General features: G+C 41.7%; 1 protein-coding gene and 1 non-coding gene across 2 annotated transcripts; one reads left to right on the top strand and one right to left on the bottom strand.

The window, feature by feature from the left end:
• Positions 1 to 10,763: 10,763 nt before the first annotated feature.
• LOC140008874 (uncharacterized) lies at positions 10,764 to 15,648 on the bottom strand. Its single transcript, XM_072053778.1, has 8 exons — positions 15,505 to 15,648; positions 13,544 to 15,261; positions 13,183 to 13,313; positions 12,511 to 13,058; positions 12,277 to 12,417; positions 11,262 to 11,985; positions 10,982 to 11,106; positions 10,764 to 10,862 (listed from the first exon to the last, which is right to left on the bottom strand). Exons 1-8 carry the CDS (start codon positions 15,646 to 15,648, stop codon positions 10,764 to 10,766), a joined length of 3,630 nt encoding a protein of 1,209 aa, XP_071909879.1.
• Positions 15,649 to 15,778: 130 nt separating this feature from the next.
• On the top strand, positions 15,779 to 15,885 carry LOC140008989 (small nucleolar RNA R71). Its single transcript, XR_011816351.1, has one exon. It is a non-coding gene; the product is annotated as a small nucleolar RNA R71 (small nucleolar RNA).
• Positions 15,886 to 19,473: the final 3,588 nt, after the last annotated feature.

Genomic DNA, 19,473 nt, shown 5'->3' with positions numbered 1-19,473 from the left:
ATGTATATGTGTGTGTGTGTGTTTGTGTGAGGCATTATCATGAATTTTGATAGCGAGGCACTGCCTACTGATCCAAAAGGTTCCCTTCTGCATTCTCGCAAACGCAGTCTGCATGAATCTTTAAGATCTAATGGTAGAACAAGAGATATAGGAATATTATATAGTTAGAATTTCAAGCCAACACATAAATAACCCCTATGGGATATGCTAAAAGGAGCTTTTGGGTGGATTAGTTCAAAAGTATGTCAAACGGCTTCCTTTATCTCCGAAAAGGTCAAAGAATCCGCAAATTGTGTTAGGCGATTTTTTGGCTATTTGTTTGAAAGTGTAGCCAAAAAGGTGGTTAATAGATCGATTTATAGAATAGTGGAAATTTTTAGGTGCATCAAAAGTTCTATATATTCAAAAGCTCCATCAACAGTAAAATACATATTGCGAGAAAAATTGTTATCTGGCAGCTGTTGAAGAGTTGGGTTATTCAGAAGTTGTTGAAGCTCTGGAGGTCCATTAGGAGTTCTATATATTTTATTGTGAAAAGTAGTGTTATCCAGCTGATAATGGCTAATTTGTGATATTTTTGAATGTGTTTCACATTATTTTTTAGTCAATTTGTAAAGTTAAATGGTATAAGTTGTCCATTTTTTGTCACTAATTTGCGCCTTCAATTGATAGATGAATTTGTTGTGATTTTGTCATTTTAGATGCAAAATCTCTCTGTTTTATAGGTAAAATGATCAAGCTCAATTGGAAGTGAAATAGTGATCTAAAGCGAGGATTGGAAGATTGAGAAGTCAAAATAATATCTAAAAGAGATGGTGCATTTCAAGGATGAAAAGCAAAAAAAAAAAAAAAAAAAAAGAATCCCTTGAGGGATTAGTCCGAGGGATTCCTGGTAGCTGCAAGTTGTCAACTTGTATGATTTTTGTTTTTTCTCCATCTTTGATAAGACAAAAGGGACAAATTGTACAAACTTTTGGGGATTCTAGGAGCTTCTCTTTTTGACATTTTGGCTCCAATAATACAAGACCAAGAATATATGCTACCTAGTTCATCTAGTTTTAGGAGCTTTGAGTTCTAATTAGCTTGAGAGAAGGGAGAGAGTTTGGAGAAGAAGAAGAACAACTAAAGGGTTGTGTCTTACCCTTTGAGGCAAGACACAAGCCCTTAACAAATGTAATTTTCTTTATTTTCTCTTGTTCTAAAGTAGGTTAGTATAGTAGATTCTAGTTGTGGCTACCCATTCTTGTATTGGCTCAATAAAGAGGTCAAGAGAGATTAAAAAGGAGAGTGTCAAGAAGTTCTAGTGACAAGGGTTTTTTTTCCCATCTTTATTTTTTTTAATTAAATTTTGGTCTTTTATTGGAAAAGCAAAATAAACACAGGAGGGGGACATGGACCTTACCTCCAAATAATACCAAGAAGCAAATGCTAGAGAAGGAGTAGGGGAAGTATTCCCTTTACATCATTTGCTCTTACATTTTCTAATTGAAGGCAGGCCTATTTTATCTAACCGAAACGCTTCACGAGCTGTAATAGGGAGTTCTAAAAATTGAAGATACGTTGTATCGAAACCTTGATCATACCCCACGTTAGATAAACAATCAGCAACTTGATTAGTTTCTCGAAAGCAATAAGAAATTTCAACAAAATTAGACGATAACTTTAGAAGATGCTTAACCTCTGTAAGAACACTCCATGGACAACTAGATATTTGTTTTAGGATGTGAACAAGAATCAAAGAATCCACTTCAATGTGCAAGTTAATATAACCACGAGAAAGGTACAGCTTAATCCCAAAGAGAAGAGCGTGACAGGTGTCGAACATGTGAAATAATAATTACTAAAAAGTCCTAATTATCACCACAATTAATTATAGAACAAATCCAAGTACTGGAGCAGGGACCCTAGGTGTGCAATGTGTTCTTATTTTTATAGAATATTACTGGAATATTTAAATGATTATTCACTCATTTTTTTCGAATTATTTATTTCGACCATTTTAAATCCATTTATATGGAACGACGCCTCTTTATATTTTTAAAGCGTTTTGTTGAAAAATTTGCTTTTCAAAAATTTGTTTAGTCTGGAACGACGGGTACACGTTTTTCTAGGCAATACTTGAATCGGGAGTGTATTAATATTGGAGAATTAAGAACGATCAATAATAGATTAAGAAAGGTTAATGGAGGAATTAATACTCAATTCACGTGAGAACTCGTAAAATTATTATTTTTAACCCCTAATTTTGGCTCAATTAATTATCTATTTGGATTTTTGCCCCGAATATTATTTTCTATCCTTATTAGACCTAAGTACATGGTTTTATAGCTTCCTTATATTTTTAAAGTGTCTCGTTTCAAAAATTATTTTCTTATAAGCTTGTTTAGTGAAAAGGTAAAAACGTGTCCAAACACTTTAGCCAATTGGGAATACAATAAGCTCGAAAATTTAAGACATATACAATGGTCCTAAAATAGGTAAATTTATGTTTAAGTACTCAAGTGATAGTTAGTGGTACGATCGTTATAAGAATTTCTCGAAGGTTTCATTTTATCGCGCCTAAATTGGAAATACGTGTTTTCACGTACGCGCTTAATTGAGGGACTTTGGACCATTATTTTAGGACAATTGAGAATGAATAATTTTTATATGAATGTAAGTGCCTAAGAGGTTTAGTGCACTAGTGCAACAAACTTAAGAGAAATCGAGCACAAAACGCGTGCGTATGCGCACCAATTGCGGTTGAATTTTGTGGTCTTAAAATATTAGACGTCATGCTTCATTTGTACGCAAAGGAATCAGACCAACATTTCATTTCTCCTAGCTGCCATGGACGGATAGCTGACTGCAAAGGAACAACCGCAGCTCTTCACTATTTCCTCTACAAAACTCACTCAAATCACCACCAAATCTTCTCAAAATTTAGCACTACTTAGCCTAAGCCTTGGAGTTCACATCTAGCAAAAAAGGGGAGGATTTTCACGGGTCACTTAGGAGCAAGGAGGGACCGAATCTCTAACTGAAACATCAACTAGAGTAAGTTTTAATTTAGCCTTCGAACTTCAATTTTTGGAAGTTCTAGTATATCTTTTAGCTCTTAATTTCTTATGGGTTGTTGTTGATGTTGGAAAAAAACGAAAGGTGGGCTCTATGAACTCCCACCTCTGTCTTGATGGCTGATATGGTGATTGATGCTGTTTATAACGGTGATTTAGTGTTTGAAATGGTGGATTAATGGAGTTTAATTAGTAGAAACCTCAAGGAACTCATGGGATAGAAATTTCCGATTTTGCCCCTACCTGTCCGGTTATTTTAAGGCCAATTTTTGATGATTTAATGGCTTGAATATGATGTTTATATGTTGTATTAGTTGTGTAAAAATTTTCATTGGAAAATATTGAGTTTTGGTTGGTCAAATGAATTTATTTCCCAAAGCTAGTAATCTGGAAACTGTTTTCGTAATGACCAGACCAGTGTTCGTATTTTGGCCATAACTTTGTCCTCCGATGTTGAAATCGAGTTACGTTGGTGGAATTTGAAACTAGACATCCACACCTTTCCAGCGGTGTAAAATGCACATTCTGGTTCCATGTGTGTGAGCCGCACCACTCTTCTGAATTCAGCTGTTCTGTTTCTCTGTTCCGTTGGAACGATTTGATGATGCTGCAACTTTAGGCTTAATTTCGAGCCAGTTGCATGCTGAATCTTAAAATGATTTCTTCTGTGAAATTATAGCCCTATGAATATAGTTTCTAAAACTATCAACCATGCTCAAATTTGAGTTAAATTTAGTGAGTTATGATCAAAATACGGTGACTGCCTTGTTCTTGAAAACCTTGGATTTAGACAGATTTGATGTGAGACTTGTTGTGGTCTTACTAAATGAATTTTTTGGTGCTAAACACCTACCAAATGTACCATGAATGTTTCTTAGACTTTTCTTGCACAAATAAACCATGTTTAGAGGTTTTCCTTAGCCGAATGTTTGGAAACGGAGAGAAAGGGAGCTAAAGGCAGTTTTGCCTTAGTAATTTCAAAATTTTGGTTGATTGGTTAACCACCTTTCCGAAGGTATTTTTTCACGAAATTTGATAGAGAGAAACCCTTCATATAGGAGTACTATACTGCAAAATTTGGTACCAATCCAAGTCCGTTTCGACACTTAACTAAAGGTCCAAAGTCGGAAACCCAAATCTGGAAATTGTTCAACAGTCTCGAATTTTTCCCAACTTTGAGCTACCATATCTTGGTGCACGAAACTCCGATTCTCAATCTGCTTATTCTATCCTAAACCTTACTTGCACCTCTAATTGAGCTATAAATTTCAAGGGCTGGTTTGTAACGAGTGAATTCTGCCGAATTTCCAAAGTTAGCGAAAAACCAACCCCGGCTCAATCCTGGGTGATCTGGAACAGCAACTTTAAGCTCATTTTTGAATACCTTCCATTTAGATTCATGGAACGGTGTCTTCTAAGAACTTTTAGTACTTTCAAATATGATTCCAACGATACCAAGTTTATCAATTTTTGACAAGTAAAAAAGAAGTTATGATTTTTCAACGATTTTACCAAAAATCGAGAATTCTGGAATTTCAAAAGAAATCCGCGCGGGAAGCATTTTTCTAGCATCCGGCCTTGAATCTGGCCAGTTCCAGCTGGATAGGCTGCCGGATTGTAGTTGGGATTTGAAAAAAAATGAGGATGGCCACTGCCTCCAATCCGGCCAAGAATCCGGCCGGATATCCGGCCAGATTCCGGCCGGATTGTGACGTGGCCAGTCCACTTTCAACTTCGGTCGTTCGTTTTGAGATTTATTCGCACGTACTCGTTTCCATCCAATGATTTCAAGAATAATAATCCAATATTACTCGAGTCTCATACCTTTTGGCGAATCCAACTTCAAAGACAAACTCAAACGAAATTTTCAAAATATTTCTAGACCACATTTGTGTTCGATCCCCTCGTCTCTTAGGGACCTATAGTAATGGTCTTCTATTCGATGTTCAGGCACGCACGAGGACCTCCAAGAAGATCCCACCGTGGAAGTTTGAACTCTCAATCCAACCTACTTGCTTGCAGAACTTGGTGAGTGTCAAGTGTATGATTACTTGAACTCTAGGGACTTGATTCATGCTTGATTTACCTGATTACATGCTTAGCCTATTCGATTTTGACAAAAATGGAGTCGAGTGTGTACTTGATCGCACTCGTTCTCATTTGAAACGAATGACTCATGCTTAATATGATTTGCCTGGTTTACATGACTTGAAATACCTGCTTAAACCTGTCAAATGCTTGAATACATGACATGGTATGCTATGATTGCATACGTCGTTGGAGTGAATCTCCTCGACACTTACATGATACATGGGGACGCCCAAACTCATAGGCCGACCTTGGAACTCGAGCCGGCGTGGGCTTGGTCGGGAACCTCGGTGAGCCATGAGATTCACATGATAAGTTTGATCTATTGAGAGATCTCGCTTGGCATACTCGTGAAGTATCGCCCTATAAATGTCGTGCGGGCCCGAAGCGGTGTATGGTGGACGGATGAGAAGTAAGTGGTGAACTACGGATATGAAATATCAACCCGATTGACGGAGAGTCAACGCGGGGAGATATACGAATAACATCGGCAAAATGTGGAACTTAACTCCTGAGAGCTACCATATTCTTGAATTATTTTTTGTTACATTTTGTTGGCATTATTAATTACTTGCAATTTACTACTTGGGCTTGTTACCTGAGCTATGTGCCTGCATGTGTGTTTTTGACCTCACGAGCGTTTTGCTCACCCTATAGATTTGTTTTCCTTAACAGGATTGAACTTGGCGAGGTATCGAAAAAACCTTCCTGATACACTTTCGTTTAGGGTTTCTATTACTTTTGGCTATGTCTTGGCTTTTGGGTTGTATTTTGGAATCCGAATGTAACTTTTGGGGCATGATATATATTTGGGATTTATGATGGTTGTTGAACACCCGATGTACGGGTTGGATAACGGATGACTTTTATTAAACTTGAATGCTTCCGCATTTATTGTATCTAAGTTATTGACCGTATTGTGTGGTCCGGTAATAAGTTTGAATGGAATTGCTTGAGTCCTGGCAAGAGTTAGGCAGGCGTCCCGCGAATACCCTTTGGTTCGCCTTAGGGAGAAATGGAGGCGTCACATTTGACCAAAAAAGTAGAAAGAGAAAACTAAAGCTAAGGTCTTGATGATGTTCTGAATCTCGCTTTCTTTCTTCTTTTTATAGCCCCCGCCCAAGAAAAGTAAAAGAGACGTCTGGAGCAAAGCTTTGTCTCAAGAGTTCTGATCCCATGTTTCGGGTTCACGTGGACCGGGGTCCGTCTTTCGGTAACGTCTACCTTTTCTGGCATGGCCACGTCCTAAGATGAAGAGTCTTCTGAAATTTTACCTCGAGAGATCATTTTTAATGCCGACCACCTACAATTCACACAAATATCGAATATGAGTGAAATTCCAATTCTTAGCACCATGAATAGCCAAATTTAGGACGAAATAACAGTGAAAAATGTGCTAAATAACTGTTTTATCAAATCCCCCCACACCTAGACAATGCTTGCCCTCAAGCATTTTGGAGCTCAGGAGTACAACCAAAAGAGCAGAGGTCATGTAGTAATCTATACTAACACAAGCATTTCAGATCCCTGGCAATATCACCAAAATTAGAACACACCGGACAGGTTGTAACTCAAAGAAAATACATGAATACTGGGAACGCTCAAATCAACATCACGGAATGCCATTACCATAGGCTTGCACATTTATCACATCTCCACCACTCAATAGTGAACTAAATATAAAAATCAAAGGGACTTTGATAGGGTTGTAATGAGACTTAGGTAAAAGGCGGGGTAAGAAGGTACAATTAGGGGATAAAGTGTCAAGAGAATGTCTGAAACCCACCATATAACCCCATTGTTTCGCCGGAGGAGTTTCACCAACAAGGCAGTTTTCATTTGCTGCACACACTGTGCAGGTGCCCCCTCTTTTTTTTTTTTTTTTTTTTTTTGTTTAACAACGAAGGATATCTTGCAAGGCGTGGCCACGCCCTGCAAGCCAAAGTCGACTGATCACTCCCTTCGCTTTGTTTTTTTTTTTTTTTTTAGGGAGGATGTCTTGCAAGGCGTGGGCACGCCCTGTAAGACAGAGTTTTCTGATCAATGGCTTTTTGTCGATTCTCCCTCTTTCACAAGGGTACCATCATACAGATCCTAATCTAACAACCCTTGCACCCCCAGATTTGTTTGCTTTGCACAAATGATGGAATTCAGACATCCCTTGACAACACAGGGGTAAACAAGAAAGTCTAAAGAGGTCTCGGGTTAACAAACACGGCTAACAACCAAAAGCGAAGGATAAAAGTTCAAATTGGTTCACTATTGGGAGATAAGGTGAATGCATGATTTTCTTTTGAAAGCTAAAGAAGGTCAAATCCTAAATGCCCTTATCAATTCAAATGCATCTAGTTCAATAGAATGTGGTCTTGACATATATAAAATATCAAGTTCTAGAATGCCAATACCATGTGCGATACCCACTCAATCAAACAAAAATAGAGCAAACAAGAATAATATGCTCAAGCAAGGCTCAAAAACTCCCAAAAGTTTCAAGAATGGGTCAAATCCAGTGTATTCAACACTCAACAACACTGCCAAGGGAAAACAAAATGCATAGCTAATATATTTACCCACATACCCACTTACTTTGATTGTGTCATTCATCACAGCAACATGCCCCAGCATAAACAAGCATAGAAATAAACAAAAAATCGACTAACTACAATGTTTTCATTTTTTTTTATTTTTTTATTATTATTTTTTTAGAGTAACAAAGCAAAACGAAATAAAGGAAACCACTCCCCCACACCTAAAACCTACACTGTTCTCAATGTAGAAAAGACAAATGAAGTATTAGGAGAAAAGAAAAGAAACTTCCCTGACCACCGGGGCGGGAAAGCGAGACACTAAGGCGGCGGGGGGTAAGGTGGTGTGAACCCAATGTGAGCAAAGAAGGCCGCCTGATTCTCTGCCTGAATACGGGCGAAAACCTGTAGCGTCTCAAGACGGCCATCTAATCTCGACACCTGAGTGTTTAGCTCATCAAAGGAATTCTGGAAGTTCTGGTTGGGGGGGTCCCAAGCAGGAGGAGTATGAGAGGAGGATGGACCTGCCAGATCCTGATGGGGTGGAGAGTCAGTGGAGAGTGCAGTCGGAGGCACCCGGGGCCGTGGTCCACCCTCACCAAGGGGCGTAAACTGATAGATATCGCCTACTTTGAAAATAACCCCCATCCGCTCCAAACTGCACAAATCCAATGGCTCAATTTCCCGAGCTAGAGCGAAGTTGTGCTCCTTGTCGAAGTCTAGCAATCCCAAGCGAATGGCCAAGTGGATAATGAGTGAGCCCAGAATGATCGGTTTATTGCGCTTTTGGATGACTGATTGCATTTGAGTGGCTACCCAACATCCAAAATTAACCTGAACTTTGTTGCGCATGCACCAAAGGAAATAAAATTCTGCCTTGGTAAGGGTGCCGGAGGAATCCTTCCGCCCTGAGAAATTTTGACCAAGAACCTGTGGATGACTTTTAAGACCGGATCCTTCAATTGAGAGGTCTTGGATTGACTCGGGTTGTAAAGTTGCCGATCCGTGGACCACTCCCTCCAAATGTCAATATACTCAGTAGAAAACGGTCTGGTGTAGTCACAAGCACTGTTAATATATGCTCTAGTTGCAAAGGTATCCTCACTAACAAACCCCAAAGTCAGATTAAACTCATTAATGGACATACTAAACTGGGTGCCTTGTAATCTGAATTGAATAATCTCCGGCTCATCCAAAGTGATGAATTCATTTCTGGTGAACTCGAAGGTGGAGTAGAATTCACAACATAGCTCCTCAAACGTAGGTAGTCAATGATTAGATACTTTTGCCAACCTGTTGCCGAGAACAACTGTTCAACTTCTCGTGCAATTCGCAGCTAGTCCAAGGTTGGGGCATGAAAGCACTTACAAGGAGCAAAAGGACGGTGCACTAAGCTATTGAACCTGTCCTGTTGGGCCCGTGTAAGATTAGTGACCGGTTCCCCCCACTCCTCAGGAGACATGATGCTCTTATTCAGACCCAAACGGGACCGAATGGGGGGTTGAATCGGCGCTCGTCTCTTACGAGGTTGGGACCCAAACAGCCCAACAGGTGTTGCCTGTTTCAGCGGCATTCGGTGACCACAGGAAGAGTGTAAACAGGCACAGAAGCAATCACCCAACCACTAAAAGCAGATACGGGACCACAATCAACAATTAATATTCAATCGTCAGCCATCCAATAGCAAAGAGGGAACACAATTACCCCAGCAACTGACGACGAGTCAACAAACACAACAATTCCCCACTGGCGTCACGTGGCAGACAACAATAAAGAAAACAGCACCAACACCTCAAAATTGGCAATAACAGTCAATAAGAATCAACAATCGGTAAGTTACTAACCACGTGTACCCAATATTAGGTCACCAGAGCCCACAGATGTCCCCAAATAAATAATGAATGAAAGGCAGATATGAGGGCTCTCACTTTCAGACAACAACCAAATGGTCCCCCGACAAAACCAATAATTATGGCAACCAATCAAGAAACAAGAATCGTAGCAATAAAAACTCCCAGATTTTAGTCACCAGTGCAAAAGAGAGGAAAATAGACCACTTTTTTAGCACCGGCCCCTGCTGGGAAGGACCGTGGTGGAGAATCACGATGAAGAATGAGATCTGGCGGGCTGGTAGCGTGCGCGGAAGTGAGGAAGGCCGCGCATGGCTAAGCGCGCTGGGCGTACTGGCTGAGGCTGCTGCTGTTGTGCTTCGCTTGCGGAATGGGCTGCTGGCCGAGTGGGAGTGTTCGACTGGAGAGGCGCGCAGGAATGTTGCGCTCGCTGTCGCGCACCTGGGTGAGGTGGGGCGTAAGGTCGCGTGCGAGCTTGCGCGTGTGGCTGAGCGCGCCTGTTGCTGAGGAGGATAGGGCGCGCGCAACTGTGCTACTACTGGGTCTTGGGTGCGCCTGCTGCTAGGGTTTGGGGGCGCGATGGAGAGACGCGCCGGAGCGCGTGGTGCTGGCGAGGAGCGCGACAGGTGCTGGTCGGGTGCAGCAGCAGCTCGCTGCTGGGCTGCGCAGGGGATAAAACCCGCGCGGTTGGCTGGGCTCGGCTGCTGTCCGCGCTCACTGGGGTTGCGCGCGGATCTGGTCGATGGCGACGGCGATGGGTGTGGAACTGGTGAAGCAGGCAGAAGCGCGCTACTGGGGCGGGGCACTAGCCTGCGGCTGCGTGCTGGCGCGCGGCTGGAGAGGCGTACGCTCGCAATGGAGGCCTTGGAGGTTGAGCGCGGCCGCGCGATCTAGTTGGCGGCGGCGGACGACGGACGATGACGGGCGGCAGCTAGCGGTGGAGGAGCGGCGGCGGACGGTGAAAAGGGGGAAGAAGAAAGTAAAATGGAGACTAAGATTAGGACAAAGGAAATTTCAACGGAGGAACTTGGAGGAATTGACGAGACCAAACAAAGAAGAATGCAAAGTGGAAAAGTGGGTTCTTGGTCAAAAGCCCTTTTTTTTTTACTTTCGTTATCGGAAGGGTTGGAAGGCGTGGGCACGCCTTGAAAGACATGGTCTTCTGACCGTGGCATCTAGATGATGTCCAAACGAATTTCCGTCAAGGCGTGGGCACGCCCTGGAACTGCTAGTCTCCAATTTGCTCAGGGCACCTGGCGTACCCCTTCCAAGGCATGGGCATGCCTTGAAACCCCTATTCTTCTGTCAATCATCACAAAAACAATCAAAACATTAAAATAAAACTGAAAAATCACAGAGTAATGAAAAATGATCACAACTAATACTGAAATCCTTGGGTTGCCTCCCAAGCAGCGCTTTTCTTTCACGTCTTTGGCTAAACATGGTCATCTGTTGTTTAGACCTCACCACTTGGATCATCAAGGAATGTAACCCACACTTGCTCACTATTAAATCCTTCATAATAGGGCTTCAAATGGTGATCATTGACTATGAACTTCTTCTCCGTCTTCAGACTTTGGATTTCCACTGCACCATAATAAAAATATTAGAAATAATAAATGGATCAATCCAACGCGAACGGAACTTACCCGGAAAGAGCTTAAGTCTCGAGTGATAAAACAGGACTTTTTGCCCTACTACAAACGACTTCTTTGAAACTTGTTGGTCGTGAAAAATTTTACTTTTTTCCTTATAAATTACGGCGTTCTCATAGGCTTCGTTCCTTAGCTCCTCCAACTCTTGTAGTTGGAGCTTTTGATGTCCTCCGGCCTCCATAAGATCCATGTTACACTGCTTGAACGCCCAGAATGCTCTGTGTTCAAATTCCACCGGGAGGTGGCAAGGCTTCCCAAAAACTAACCTGTATGGGGACATCCCAATCGGTGTTTTATATGTGGTGCGGTAGACCCAGAGAGTATCTTCCAACTTCAAACTCCAGTCTTTCCTATCGGGCAGCACCATCTTCTCTAGAATTAACTTGACCTCCCTATTCGACATTTCGGCCTGACCATTCGTCTGCGGATGGTAGGAGGTGGATATTTTGTGGAGCACGCCATACTTCCGAAACAATGCCGTGATCGTCTTATTGCAGAAATGGGTGCCCCTGTCACTCACTATGGCTCTTGGCATTCCAAAGCGGACAAAAATATTAGACTTTATAAATTCTGCAACCACTCTCGAATCGTTAGTTTGGGTGGCTTTTGCCTCCACCCATTTGGAAATATAGTCAACAGCCAGTATAATGTACAAGAAACCAAAAGACGAGGGGAAGGGACCCATGAAATCTATACCCCAGACATCGAAAATTTCAACAAATAACATGGGAGTTTGACCTATTTGGTCTCTGCGAGAGATATTCCCCACCCTTTGACACTTGTCACACGATTTACAAAACAAGTATGCATCCTTAAACAGAGTAGGCCAATAAAAACCACTTTCTAACACTTTACGAGCTGTCCTCTTTGGACCAAAATGTCCTCCACATGCAAACGAATGACAGAAAGTTAAAATAGAATGAAACTCACCGGCACTTATACACCGTCTAAGTACTTGATCCGAACATTGCCTCCATAGGTACGGGCCATCCCAAAGATAATGTTTGGCATCACTCTTTAGCTTATCTCTTTTAGCTTTGGACCAACCTGCAGGTAATTGATTCGTTACCAAAAAATTGACAATGTCAGTTTACCAAGGTACCGACGAATCAATGGCTAGCAGTTGCTTCTCAGGGAATGATTCTCTCAACGGTAGATCTTCTTGATTTGTGAGCAACCGGCTCAAATGATCAGCCACCAAGTTCTCGGCTCCACTCTTATCCCTGATCTCTAAGTCGAACTCCTGCAGGAGCAAGATCTACCTTATAAACCTCGATTTTGCATCTTTTTTTGCCAACAGGTACCTCAAAGCTGCATGATCAGAAAAAATAATTACTTTTGCACCCAATAAATATGACCTAAATTTTTCTAGTGCAAAAATAACAGCTAGTAATTCTTTCTCCGTCATGGAGTAGTTTAGTTGGGCTCCATTTAATGCCCTCGACGCATAGTAGATTGCGTGTGCCGCCTTGCCTACCATTTGCCCCAACACGGCCCCCACGGCGTAATCACTAGCGTCGCACATTATCTCAAATGGTAAGCTCCAATCTGATAGTTGAATGATGGGTGGCGACGTCAATGAGTCCTTCAATTTATCAAAAGCCACCTTGCATTCATTTGTGAAATCAAATGTCACATTCTTTTGTAACAACTTGAACAAGGGTGCTCTAATTTTTGAGAAGTCCTTGATGAACCTCCTGTAAAATCCTGCATGGCCTAAAAAGAAATGCACTTCCCGTACACATACGGAGTAAGGCAGAGCAGAAATAAGATCTATTTTAGTTTTGTCTACCTCTATCCCCTTAGCCGACACAATGTGCCCTAAGACAATGCCATGTTCTACCATAAAGTGACACTTCTCCCAGTTAAGAACCAAATTCGTCTCTATGCATCTTTTTAAAATTAGAGCTAAATTATCAAGGCATTCATCAAAACTATTTCCGTATACACTAAAATCATTCATGAACACCTCAATAATTTTTTCAACATATTCGGAGAAAATACTTACCATGCACATTTGAAAGGTTGTTGGAGCATTGCAGAGACCGAAAGGCATCCGGCGGTAAGCGAATGTATCGAATGGGCATGTGAATGTAGTCTTTTCCTGGTTTTCTAGCGCTATCGCGATCTAAAAGTAACCTGAAAAGCCATCCAAGAAACAATAGTAAACACGACCCGCTAATCGTTCTACCATCTGATCAATAAAAGGGAGGGGGAAATGGTCCTTTTTAGTCACAGAATTTAGCCTCCGGTAGTCGATGCACTGACGCCAGTCAGTAGTTTTCCTAACCAGGACCATATCACCCTCCTGGGTCTCCTCTACGGTCACTCCCGCTTTTTTCGGGACCACTTGAACAGGACTCACTCACGGACTATTCGAGATAGCGAAAATGATTCCCACCTCTAAGAGTTTAAGTATCTCCTTTTTCACAACTTCCATCATCAGGGGGTTCAACCTCCGTTGCGCCTGTATTACTGGTTTCGCGTCTTTTTCGAGCCGAATTCGGTGCATGCATAAGGATGGACTTATTCCCTTGATATCTGCTGTGCTCCACCCAATTGTCTCCTTATGCTCCCTAAGGATTCGCACCAGCCTGTCCTCTTGACTTGGAGATAGATGTGCAGAGATGATCACCGGTAGTGTCTTCCTGTCTCCTAGGAATGCGTACTTTAGATGCTTCGGGAGAGGCTTTAATTCTAACTCCGGTGCCTGCACAACTGAAGGAAGCAACTTTGTCTGAACCTCTGGCACAAAAAGAGAAGTAAACTCATATCTTGGAGATATGGTGGGTAGTGAGTGTAAGGCTTCAACAGCATGGAGCAACTCTTCCCTTAGGTCCACATCAAGAGTTACACCCAACTCCAGATACTTGATTAGAGCCACTTCCAATGCGTCTTTGCCATCTAATTCGAAAGTTTCCTGCACAAGAGGCTCAATAACGCTCAAAGCAAAGACTGAGTTAGATTCCTCTGGATACTTCATCGCCTCAAAAATATTAAAATTCACAGTTTCACCATCAAATTCCATTGATAAAGTACCCTCATTCACATCTATCTTAGTCCTGGCAGTGCTAAGAAATGGTCTACCTAACAAGATAGGTGACGGGTTTAATGATATCTTATCTCCCATGTCCAGGATATAAAAATTCGCAGGAAATACTAATTCATTTACCTGGACCAAGACATTCTCAACTAGCTCCTCTGGATAAACATTTGTGCGATCAGCTAGTTGGATTATGATGGTTGTTTCTTTAAGTGGCCCAAGATTTAGAGAAGCAAAAATGGTTTTTGACATCACATTAATTGACGCCCCTAAATCTAACATTGCTTTTCTAATTGGTGTATTTCCTATTTTGCACGGGATCGTGAACATACCTGGATCTCCACACTTGGGTGGGAGATTTCTTTGGAGCATGGCTGACACATTTTCTCCCATCGCTACTCTTTCGTCCCCTCTCAATTTCCTCTTATGGGTGCATAAATCCTTGAAAAATTTCGCGTACTTCGGCACTTGCTTAATTGCTTCCAACAAGGGGATGTTGACCTCCACTTTTTTTAACACGTCCAGGATCTCTTTTTCCTTCTCTGCCTTCTTTGTCTTCGCCAACCTGCAAGGAAAAGGGGGTAAATTAGATTTAACGGGTATTGATGGTGTAAGAGTTACCTCAGGACTTCCACAAATGTGTCCTTCTTCCTCTATCTCCTTCTCGATCACGTCTTCACTTTTACTCTTCAAGTTCGTGACCTTTGGCCCCTCCACTTCCTTGCCACTCCTTAATGTCATTGCACTTACATTTCTGGGATTTACCTCAGGTTGCGACGGCAATTTCCCATAAACGTGGGACTCCAGGCGATTTATGGCAGTTGCCATTTGACTCATGTGAGTTTCCATGTCTTTCATGCCTACTTTGGTGTCCTGTTGGAACTGAGTAGTACTTGCGACTAAGGACCTAATCTCTTGCTGGAGTTGAGCGGTGGTCGTGACTAAGGTTCTAGTCTCCTGCTGGAGCTGAGTGGTAGTCGTGGCCAAACTCTTGACAATTTCCTCCAAAGAACTCCATGAGCTTGAGGACGAGGGTTGAGACTTCTATTGCCAAGGTTGCTGAAATCCTGGTTGACGATTGGAGAATACATTTTGTGGCCTATTACCATAACTGAAATTGGGGTGATCTCTCCAACCCGGATTGTACGTGTTGGAGTATGGGTCGTACGGTCTACGAGGCGCAGGCACGCCTCCAGCCATGTTCACTTATTCAGCCCCATCCTCTTGCAACATAGGGCATGAGTTAGTATGGTGGTCCATATTTGTGCAAATTTCACAGGTCTTTACTTGGGGCACATTCCCCACAGCTAATTGTCGAACAACGGATGTGAGCTCTGACAATTGATACTGAATAGATGTCGACTCCACCTCATTAACCCTGCGGGTAGGGTTACTCTCACGGAAGCCAAACTGTTGAGAATTCTCTGCCATAGCTTCAATAAGCTCCTACGCTTCCTTCGGTGTCTTGTTTGCCATCGCTACCCCACTCACAGTGTCAATGATACTCCTATCAGTTGATTGGAGTCCTTCATAGAAATATTGGATTAACAGTTGCTCACTAATTTGATGTTGCGGGCATCTAGTGCACAACTTGTTAAACCTTTCCCAATATTCATACAAGGACTCCCCGAGATACTGTTTAATGCTGCAAATCTCCTTCCTCAAACTCGCAGCCCGGGATGCAGAGAAGAATTTTTCCAAAAAATTCTTTTTCAACTGTGCCCATGTGGTAATACTACCTGCTGGTAGGTAGTACAGCCAATCTTTAGCTACATCCTTAAGAGAGAACGGAAAAGTTCTCAGTCTAATTTGCTTTTCAGTGACCCTAGGAGATTTCATACTAGAGCAAACCACCTCGAACTCCTTAACGTGCTTGTGGGATTTTTCGCCAGAGAGACCATGGAAAGAAGGTAAGAGGTGAATCAATCCCGACTTCAGTTCGAAAGCAGTAGTGTCAGCCAAAGTGGGGAATGTGATGCATAAGGGCTGGTGAGTCAGCTCCGGAGCAGCCAGCTCTTTTAATGTTTAGGTGTTGGCCATGCTTATTTCGTCTTCTTCTGACTCGTTTGCAATAAATACGTGCCCTTCTTTTCGTCTTTTGGTCTCTTGCCTCCGCCTACGCGCTACCTTCTCAACCTCAGGGTCGTATATCAATTCACCTGTACGAGAAGAACGGGGCATAAACTAGCAAAAATATCAAGAAGAATAGAATAAAATAAAAGCTGAATTTGAAAAGAAACAAATAATCCACACGCCAGCTCCCCCGGCAACGGCGCAAAAAATTGACAGGTGCCAAATCTGTGCAATAATAATTACTAAAAAATCCTAATTACCACCACAATTAATTATAGAACAAATCCAAGTACTGGAGCAGGGACCCTAGGTGTGCAATGGGTTACTTGATTCACCCTGTTTCCGAAGAGTTTGCTTGATCCGATATATCAGATTTGTCTATAAAAAATATTGATTTTGCGTACAATGGCAAGTATGGTCGATTCCACAGGGGACGGGTAGGAAATTATTTCTTTCCAAATTAGTAGAACGAAATTGGGAGATTTTCAATGGGAGACAAATAAAAATAAAAATAAAACAAACAGAATTCAAAACCAACTCACAAAGCACAATTTACTAAAAATAGCAATTACTAAAAGTTCTACCCAAAAGATCAACTGCTCAGGCACGGTCCAATTAAATGATCATCAATGCAAAGATATTTCATCCATTCGTCACTAGGTTGGTTATAGTTGTCAATAAGCTCTGACAACCAGTTCTTCCTTACTTTTTCGACAGTCGAGGTACGACCATTGACTGCTTCCCTAACCAGATAACAACCCTAGGTACGACCGTAGGAATTTAATTACCCAATTACATTAAAGTTAGAAGAACCCAACCCTAACCAATAAACACGCTAAGAGGGTTTATTTAAACTAGATCTCACGTTTCCCCAACATAAAACCAATTATAGTGGTCGCCACTAGGTATCAACTAAACGAACAATTACGGATTCAATTTAGTTAATGTGATAGTAGGCTATTAAATTAAATCAAATACCCGGCCGTTGATATTCAATTAATAAAATACCCATGAACAATTAATTCAGGAAACGCATGAATAGCAATAAATTGGAATAAATAATGAGGATTCGATTAGATCTCACAAATATTATGGACCGTGCTCTCGCGTCAACCTTTGGGTAAAGGAGAAAATTAGCCGCTCCTCATCGTGTCAATCCCGCATGATTTAATTGAATTCATTCAATTAATTGTCGAAGAATTGGAAAGGTGAAACAACGAAGGAACAGTTTTTTCTTATTTTGCGTCTACGCTGGAGCCGCGAGCACTAGAAAAATCTCACGGAATATTATCCGTAGCAAGAGTAGAAGCAAAAACGTCTCCGTCGTACCAGGCCAAAAGCCAACAAGAAAAGTCTCCAATGTCTGACCGCTAGGGAAAAAGGAGACGAGAAGCTAATCTAATTGCGGCCGAGGAAAAACAAAAGCAAAGAAAAAATGTCTGACCAAAAAAGTAGAAAGAGAAAACTAAAGCTAAGGTCTTGATGATGTTTTGAATCTCGCTTCCTATCTTCTTTTTATAGCCGCCGCCCAAGAAAAGTAAAAGAGACGTCTGGAGCAAAGCTTTGTTTCAAGAGTTCTGATCCCATGCTTCGGGTTCACGTGGACCGGGGTCCGTCTTTCGGTAGCGTCTACCTTTTCTGGCGTGGCCACGCCCTGAGATGAAGGGTCTTCTGGAAATTTACCTCGAGAGATCATTTTTAATGTCGACCACCTACAATTCACACAAATATCGAATATGAGTGAAATTTCAATTCTTAGTACCATGAATAGCCAAAATTAGGACGAAATAACAGTGAAAAATGTGCTAAATAACTGCTCTATCAGAGCGCGCGTCTCAGCTTGAATGCTGGTTCCATTTCCAAAAAATGAGGAAAAAGCAAGCAGGAAATTGCCTTCATCATCACGCAAAATCCCACCACCACCTGCCCTCCCTGGGTTACCTCTTGAGCAGCCATCAGTATTAAGCTTAAATACACCCAAAGGTGGCCGACCCCACCTTACAATCTTAAATGAAGCTGTCTGATTAAGAGAAGAGAGTGAAGAATAAAACTGCATCCATGTTGAGGAAAGGAACGGGTGCTCAGGGAATTGCAACCTAAAGAGGTTTTTCACCTCTTCAAAAACAAACTCACAAATAGCAACGTGAGAAAGAATTTTCCCTTCGAAACGTGCTAAATTTCTGAATTTCCAAATATTCCAGCAAATCAGAGAAGGTATAATAAAATGTACAAATGCAAGAAAACCAGTCCTGCTTGCGCTATATCACCAACCCGTAATATATGCACGAACTGAACAACCCAAATTCAGCACTCCTGAAGCAGAGCCAAAGAAATTCCAAACATATACTGCTACCTGTCCATTACAAAAAACATGGTCCATAGATTCAACATTCGCCTAAACACAACAGAAACACTTCGATGGTCCAGAAATATCGAGTTTGCATATTGTCGAATCCAGTGGTAATCGATTTCTCAACAATCGAAGGAGAAAAATAGACACCTTCAGAGGAAGTCGTGGATGACAAATTTTTGTAAACATAAATGACGGTTGCATATGTGATCGCACCAGGTTAAATGCTGAGCATAGTGTGAAAGTTCTAGATTGAGAAGGAGCCCAAATCATCAAATCTTCCACTCCATGCTCAATTTGAGGGAACGAGAGCGTTTGTATCTCATTGATGATAGATGAAGGGACCCACAAACTCAGTAACCGAAAATTCCACCCGCCATCAATAAAAAAAATCAAACACTTTATGATCCGAAACACTCCCTAATCGCAAAGCCAAAGGTCCTGATCCTAACCAATTATCGAACCAGAAATTGGAGTTCCTAGAATGAACAATGAAGGTTATATGTTGTTCAACAATTTCCCGCACATGTAACATCCTGGGTGCGCATTTGAACAATATTTGGCCATCAGAAAATTAGCCCAAAGAGACGCATTTTGTCGAAACCTCCACCATAACTTAATGGAAAAGGCATGAAAAACATCCTCGAGCGACCTAAAGCCAATCCCACCCTCCTCTTTTGGAACACATAGATCCTCCCAACGAATCCAATGGTATTTTAAATCACCGTCTACAGAACCCCAAAAAAAAATTAGCAAATAATCGCTCAAGATAAGAAAAAACAGATTTTGGAGGTGACATAGTAGCTAGCAAATGCAATGGAATCGAGGACAGC

This window comes from Coffea arabica, chromosome 6c, assembly GCF_036785885.1.
Source record: "Coffea arabica cultivar ET-39 chromosome 6c, Coffea Arabica ET-39 HiFi, whole genome shotgun sequence".
In the NCBI taxonomy this organism is placed as follows: Eukaryota; Viridiplantae; Streptophyta; class Magnoliopsida; order Gentianales; family Rubiaceae; genus Coffea; species Coffea arabica.
This window is presented reverse-complemented; position numbering and strand designations above follow the sequence as displayed.

What these genes read in the sequence shown, in the direction of transcription:
- LOC140008874 (XM_072053778.1), bottom strand. Translation starts at nt 15,648, where the DNA reads ATGGCAGAGAATTCTCAACAGTTTGGCTTCCGTGAGAGTAACCCTACC. An exon ending in TTCGCTATCTCGAATAGTCC is followed by an intron (nt 13,314 to 13,543) that starts GTGAGTGAGTCC and finishes ATGGCTTTTCAG; the next exon opens with GTTACTTTTAGATCGCGATA. An exon ending in TGCTAGCCATTGATTCGTCG is followed by an intron (nt 11,986 to 12,276) that starts GTACCTTGGTAA and finishes ACTCTGTTTAAG; the next exon opens with GATGCATACTTGTTTTGTAA.